We start from the raw sequence: 7,920 nt of genomic DNA on the forward strand, positions 1-7,920 counted from the left end.
ATGGTAAGGTGGAACTTATCTTGGTTTTAGCCTCCTCATTTTGGGCTTCCAATGAGTATAATACTCATGAAGAACACTAGTTCAAAATGGTGTCCAAATGAGTACATAAAGCAAGATATATTTTTGTATTCTATACTTGTAAATTCTGAATTTATCACTATCATCGAGTCCACAAACTTATACACCTTGTTTATCCATTTTAGGATAACTTCGGTGTTCCATCCTTCAAATTGTTCACGGTCACTTAGTGGAAAGCATTTGCAAACCGTGAGCATACTTGGCCCATTTACGCTTTAAAACACTTTGGGTTGCAATATGTATTATGATGAAACTCACAATCACACATACAAACATGCTTAAACAAACACTCAATCCATCAACATGCTACTTGTTATGATATTTGTTATACATGGTAGGACACACTATATGCATGTTATCTATCATCAACTTTCAAAAGTCCCGCTTAACATGTATAGCGTTATAGGAGTAGCACACCGCCCATTATGGGTCATTGTTAAGTAATCATTGTTTACGATCTTATTCATTGCGATGATAAGATTACACTAGTGAACACTTCGGTTTGATTTGTAGTCCATGCAAGCTAGTATGGTTCATATAACATAGTATACATTTGGCAGTTATTTAGACAAACTTGTATGCTCACGACCATTTTGTGTTGACATATACTTTAATACATGTTGCAGGAAATTGACGACGATATGACAAGAAATCTATTTAGGATGGACTAGAAACTCACTCGAAACTTTATTTATAAATTTTGTACTTGTTATGTTTCAATTTGCAATGCGTTGTACTTTCATTTTCAAGACAATGTAATCTTTAGTCATTTAATGAAATTTGGTATTTGAATTACTTTCACAATTATAGTGTTATGTTGTCTTTGAACAATCTCGTTCGTCTCACTCCGATATTTCCATCATCGGTTGGGGGGTGACTGGTCTTGTGTTCAAACCCAACAGACGATAGGGATTAAAAGAAATTTACCGTTCAAAAAAATCATTTTTGCTTAACTGGCAATCTTATAGGTTTGGGGTTGACATGAGGAAAGGCACATTTTTTTAAATGGCTAAATTTGCACACCATGAAAATTGAACCCATAATCTCTATCTATTTTAAACTTTATCTAACTCACATACACCACTGAATTGAGAAAAGGCACATGCACAAGAAAAAAAGTTTATTTTCTTTTTTGGCAGTCTGCATTTTTTTCATTTAATTTTAAAAAAATCATTGACAAAATGATTATCTAAAAATACTCAACATAAAAAATAAACAGACATCCCCACCAAGGAAGAGACGTGTAACGACTAAGGTGTTTTTTTGTTTTTTCAGAGGTAAAATGCCTGTAGTCTGCGGACTACATCTGCAGACATCTGTAGCAGAAGAGGTGGACCAAATCTCTGCAGTCTGCAAGAAGAAGACTGTTTGTTTTGGGTTTAATCTGAAAACAAACTTAATAATCATAAAACATACCATATCAGAATTATGAAAACAAATAATCATAAAACTTCAAATAATCAATCTGAAAACCAACAACAAATAATCTGAAAACAAACTTCATTTAATCATAAAACATACCAGAATTGTGTCGATTTTTGGCTTTGAAGGTCGGATTTGAAGGGGGTGGCCAGTTGTGAAGGATGGCGGCTGGGGGAAGATGGCGGTGATACTGTCGGCGGGGATGATAACGTTGGCGGCGGTCAAGAGGGTGTCGGCTGAGGAGGGAGGCGGCTGGGGGAAGATTGTCGTCGGTGGGGAGAAGGTGGACGTTGGGGAAGAAGACGGTGGGTGGTGGCCGGTGGGGAGGGTGGCGGCTGGGAAGAGCAGAGGGGTGGAGGAGAGGTGCTAGGGTTTTGATAAGAGATGTCTGTGTTTTGATATTAGGAAAGAAGAAGAGGTCAGAAGTGTTGGAGAGAGGGTTGAAAGAGGTGGGAAGATATTGGACCATGTCTGTGTGGGGAAGAGGACGCGCAGAGGTTTGAAGACATTTTTTAATGAAATGTCTTCTAAAAAACAAACGGTCTGCAGAGCTAAACGTCTGCGCGGCACAGACATAAGAATCCAGAAGAGGTTTTTCTGAAAAAAAACAAACACCGCCTAAGTGAACAATATCAAGTTTCGGGTTGACCTGAGAAATCCAACCACTTGGCCTGGGCCAACCATAAAATACTTAAACAGGTCCTGTGCTTAACCTTTGATATCTATGATCTTTGGAGTCGGGCCAAAACCTGACCGGTACCCTACTAAAACCAATTTGCCCCAAACCATTTAAAATTTAGAAAACCTAGTTTTATCTAAGTATGTTTGGCTAATTGGCTATACAGTTGCTATATGTGTAATGTGTCTTTAAAATGGTTTGTAATAATGCGAGTATATTACTAAGATGTTTACAAATTTCTCGCCCCACCCAAGCATGGCGGACCAACTCAACGAACCCAGAAAAACCACTGGCCTGATTATAACATTATTTTGAATCGAGTCCCTACCGGTCTGGGTTTGACCCAACGCTTCACTTCACATAATTGAAGAGAAAACACAAGTCAACCGGAGAAAGGCCGACAAGGATGGGGCTGATGGGATATGATGGAAGATTGTTTGAACTGGTATTTAAAGATTAGAACATGTTTTGCTAAACCAAGAAATTAGATTTGATAACAAAATAATTAAACTAAGGGTATCCGGGGCACCAGCGGGGAGGCATTTCGGTGACCCTATCCACCGATCGGGAACACCGCCGCCATCCCTGCGGTGACCCGATTCGGTGAGTGGCAGCGGGGAGAAGTCACCGATGGAGGAGGGGGGAGATGGTGGGCCAGCCTCACTTTCAACCAATAAAACCTTTTCCTTTTTTTTGAATAAAAAAACAAGGGGAGTTAAGAGGGGAGTGGCGCCATCAAATTGAGGGTGTGAGGGGAGTTTAAGAGGGGAGTTGACGTGGCACACGAGGATTGGTTATGCGTAAGAGGGGACTCCCCTCTTAGGGGAGTGCCCCTCTCACCCTAAATGCTACTAGCTCATCACCACCACAACCCCCACCTACCATGGTCCGGTGTCGTCATCACTAGAGCCACCACCACCTCAAGGCGAACATTCCCGCTTTTTCAACCACCACAGCGCCCCCAATCACCATCGCCACCACCACAACATTCAAACCATGATTATTTTGTCAACTAGATGAAACACAAACTCAAAACTCCTTTCACATTTCCATTTCATATCTAATTATTTTCGTAGAGGATGAAAAACTGGAAGCAGTCTCTCTATTCCTACAAGGTAAAGGTAAGGCTCTCTACACCTTAGTACCTTACACTCCTCAGACCCTATCTTAGCTTTGTTATTGGTAGGATTTACTGAGTATGATGATGAAAATTAAACAATAACTATGGAAAGATAAAAAAAAGGTTGTAACAGAACAAGGTAACTGCCACTAAACAAATAATAATTAGGTTACAAAAACCACACCAAATTAATTTCAACCCAAACAGAGCAAACTACAAATACCAAAAATACCCTCAACAATATACATATGAGCTTACAAACACCTCCAGTCTATTTCATATTCAGCACAACACAACTTGTTTTCATGAGACAGAAAAAAGCAAAAGTGAGCAATTTATCAGATACTTTAGAAAGGTAATTAGCACCTCATGCTAGATAGATTTTTCACTTTCTTGAGGCTAAAATCACAATATGGAGCACCCCTTTTGACCCTTTCGCTTCTTTTTCTTCTTTTGCTTTGGTGGCTGCAGAACCACTTTAATGGCTGCATCAAAAACAGCCTTCACATTCTGCAGAAACAATAGTAAAGTTTCAGTAAAAATAAAGTTTCTTTTTTAGTCGAAACGCTTGATCTTTTCTAAGGATGTAAGCATACTAAGCTACTCATGAGCTACTCAAGATCGGCTCGCTAAACGCTCGAGTAAGCTCGCAAGCCTAAATGAGCCTTGGCTTCACTTATCGGGATCGAGTAGGCTCGCAAGCCTAAATGAGCTTACTGTTACATAATTATTTACGATTTTGGCCCCTGTGGTTATATCACTTTTACCCTTTTAGCCCAAAAAAGAATTTTTTAACATTTGAGCCCCCAACGTCTTTTTTCCTAACCCTTTTGGCCCCTAACACTAACCCCATCCATTAAATGTTAGGGGCCAAAAAGGTTAGAAAAAAAAAAGACGTTAGGGGCCAAAAGGGTTAGAAAAAAAGACGTTGGGGGCTCAGATGTTAAAAAAAACTTTTTTGGGCTAAAATGGTAAAAGTGATATAACCACAGGGGCCAAAATCGTAATTTACTCATTGTTTTTTAATATATTAAATATATCTATCTATATAGTGATAATTAGTACATATAAAATTATGATAAGATAACTAAATAATATATATATATATAATATTTAAAAACATAAATGTATATAAAAATAACAAAAGAGCAAAGGTCAAGCTTGAAAAACTATGCATGAGCCAGGCTAGAGCTCAAGCTCTTGTAAGTTAAATGAGACGATCTCAAGCTTAGGTTGGCTCAGCTCCTTTACCCCTTAATAATCTTCACTTTTTAAAATATGATGACCATATTACAATCAATTGTACAAATATTTGTCTTTTCAAAACCAGCACTTGAAATGTCACCTGTTGTGTTTTTGAGCTACACTCAATGTAAGCAGGAGCACCGATTAGCTTCCTCAATTCCTCTCCCTGTCGAAATTAAAGAAAAGATATCCATTTTATAAAAAGAATGAAACTTTATGTATAAAAAAACAAACAAACTTGGTGGAAAAGGAGATAAAAAACGGGCAATAAGGGCAACCTGAGCCGTTGTAATTGGAACGGCACCGGGATGGTCCGTTAAAAACTGCTTATCGTCACGAAGATCTACAAGAAACAATCTTTAATCGCCATTTCCATATTTATACTCAAATAAAGACCACAAAAAATTATTATATATTTATTAAAAGCATTTGATAAGTGTATAGACAGGTCAATAACAGTATCAGATGATTTAACTGCAATTAATTGCGTCTACGTATGAATATAAAAACTAACCTAGCTTTGTTCCAACAAGGATTATTGGAACCCCGGGTGCGTAATGCCTCAATTCAGGAATCCACTGCACAATGCAACAAACACCAAGTAAATGAGACAAACAGGGACACATGCACATTCACATCTTAGCTATCCTCTCGATACAAACGGGCCCCACAAATGATGATTTGTTATAAACGAATAGCATATGAGTTTTTTATGGGTCGAATTTGTTTCAGATATAAAATATACAACGAAGATTATTTACTAATTTAGAGGTGGCAATTTCGACCCATTTACTTATGAATAGGTCAATTCGGATTGTATCATAACACAAACGGGTCAAATCAATAAATTATCTACAAGGGGTTAAAACTTGAAAGTTACCATTTTACTCAAAGATTTACACTATTAATATAACGGTTACCATGATCATAAATTGTAAGAGTCTTTACTTATGAAACAATTAACAGAATGCAAAAAAAAAAAAAAAAAGCGGAAGACCAAATCACCTTTTTAGAGATATTTTCATAGCTGGCCTTGCTAATTAGTGAAAACGCGAGTATAAAAACATCAGCACCGCGATAACTCAGAGGTCTCAATCTGTTGTAATCTTCCTGTCCTGTTCCAAACAAACATTTATAATCAACCAAAACAAAACAAATCAGACAAGACACATAAATCCAATCTACTGATAAAAGATAGCAAGTACTCATGAGAAATCTAAGTCATTGTTCCTGCAATAACTACTACTCATCATTTACTTACAAACAACTAACCTGCAGTATCCCACAATCCTAGATTAACCGTGCTCCCATCGACCACCACATTTGCGCTAAAATTGTCGAAAACAGTCGGTACGTAATCCTGTCAACAAAAGGAAAGTGTTAAAGAGTGAATGTTCTTTAATGAAAGAACAGGTTTTAATTAAATTCTACATTTTCTATTTATGCAAATTACCAAAAATAGGGGTGTAAACGAGCCGAGCGCGAGCTTGAGCTAGGCTTGTGAGTAGTTTTTCAAGCTACAGCTTGGCTCGTTTATTATACATTGATTAATTTATATACAAATGTAATTTTCTTATATATTTTTACAATTATAATTTTATACAAGACATAATATATTAGTTATTGTTATCATATTCTTATATATAATAACTATTATTATTATTATTATTATTATTATTATTATTATTATTATATAAATACATATTGAATATATTAATTAATTACAACATATAGAAATAATAGGCTTGTAAGCCGCCTACTCCAACTCGACAAGTGCAGGCCAGGCTAAGGCTTGTTCATCACTCATCAGACAAGCTTAATTTTAGGCTTAAGCTCGGGCTCCAACTCATCTAAGCCCGGCTTGATTTGAGCTTTTACCGAGCCGAGCTCAGTAGCTCGTGAGCGGCTTGACTCATTCACACTGACGCTGACCAAATCTCAGTAATTTGACTGACAGAGCCAAAAGTGTATCTGATCTACCACAAATCCACATTTAAAATTTTAAAAAATCAAATTTCAATAAAGAAAAATATGAATGCAAAAATTACAACTCATAACAAACATATATCAAGAAGAAACAAACTAAAATAAAAACTTGATTCATGGGGCATTTCACAAAATTAAAAAACAATAATAAAAAAAGAAGAAACAACAGACTCGATTCCTTTCGATTTCAATTTCAAGAAAACAATGCAATTTGAAACTGGGAGGAAAAAAAACAACAACCCTTTAAAACTGAGGGTCAAAAACCCCTTAAGATTAGAACAAAAACACATGCTATTAATACAAATCTAGAGGAATAAAATAAAATTGAAGAAAAGTTGAGTTAAATTGACTAAACCTACCGTAGGGAAAGTGTTGCTGGTGTAAGAAATGAGCATACAGGTCTTTCCAACAGCTCCATCGCCAACTGTCACACACTTTATGAACCGAGATGCACTCATTCTTCTTCTTTTACCAATCCAATTAATGCCCTTTTGACTTGATTAGCTTCTTCTTTTTCTGAACAAACCCTAGAATGATTTTACTCGTAAACTGCACAAAAGAACCCACTTTAGAAATCTATTGTGAAGATGGGGTGTGTGTGTGTGTGTGTTGTGAGGATTGAGGAAGATGAAGGGGAAGAAGTACCCAAGAAAGAGAAAGAATTGGAGGAGAGTAGGTTTGTTGGGTTGGGTTTGGGACTTATGAACTACTAATTTTGAGTTTCAATCTTTTCATATCTCTTTTTTCCTTTTTTATATTTTACTCGTTTATCTTTGAATGTACAAAAAGGAAAAAAATTGTACCTTTTTAGTATTTCATTTTTTAATTGCATTTTGAATCTACTCTACAACAACTATTATAAATAAAAGAGTTAAATCTCATTTTAGTCCCTGTGTTTTGGGTTATTTTAGCAGTTTAGTCCAAATGATCTATTGGTCTAAAAAGGTTTTACGGTTGCCATTTTAGTCCATTTTGTTAACTTCATCCATTACTTCTATTAACGAGAAAGACAATTCGGTCATTTTATATGGCTGAATTGCCCTTCAAGTTTACATAATTACATATAAAATGACCGAATTGGCCTTCTCGTTAATAGAAAAAATGGATAAAGTTAACCTAGTGGACAAAAATGGCAACGGTGAAACCTTTTTAGGCCCACAGATGAAAATGAAACATTTGGACTAAACTGTCAAAATGACACAAACCATATGGACTAAAATAACATTTAATTCTAAATAAAAAGAAGGAAGTTTTCTTATAAGAAAAATGCTTGTAAAATATTTGTTAGCAAAATCTATCAACAAGTTGTGTCATATATTGCAATTATGTAACTTGTGTGAGATAACTGCAATAGCAATAAAATATAATATAATATAATATATTAAGTTTT

The 7,920-nt window shown here is 36.0% G+C and overlaps 1 protein-coding gene across 1 annotated transcript; it reads right to left on the reverse strand.

Moving 5' to 3' along the window:
* Nucleotides 1–3,426: 3,426 nt before the first annotated feature.
* On the reverse strand, nt 3,427–7,286 carry LOC110885577 (rac-like GTP-binding protein RAC1). Its single transcript, XM_022133277.2, has 8 exons — nt 7,176–7,286; nt 6,890–7,079; nt 5,817–5,904; nt 5,550–5,659; nt 5,059–5,122; nt 4,823–4,887; nt 4,645–4,710; nt 3,427–3,809 (listed from the first exon to the last, which is right to left on the reverse strand). Exons 2-8 carry the CDS (start codon nt 6,986–6,988, stop codon nt 3,705–3,707), a joined length of 597 nt encoding a protein of 198 aa, XP_021988969.1. The 5' UTR covers nt 6,989–7,079; nt 7,176–7,286; the 3' UTR covers nt 3,427–3,704.
* Nucleotides 7,287–7,920: the final 634 nt, after the last annotated feature.

The sequence above is a fragment of the Helianthus annuus genome, chromosome 10, assembly GCF_002127325.2.
Source record: "Helianthus annuus cultivar XRQ/B chromosome 10, HanXRQr2.0-SUNRISE, whole genome shotgun sequence".
NCBI classification, from domain to species: Eukaryota; Viridiplantae; Streptophyta; class Magnoliopsida; order Asterales; family Asteraceae; genus Helianthus; species Helianthus annuus.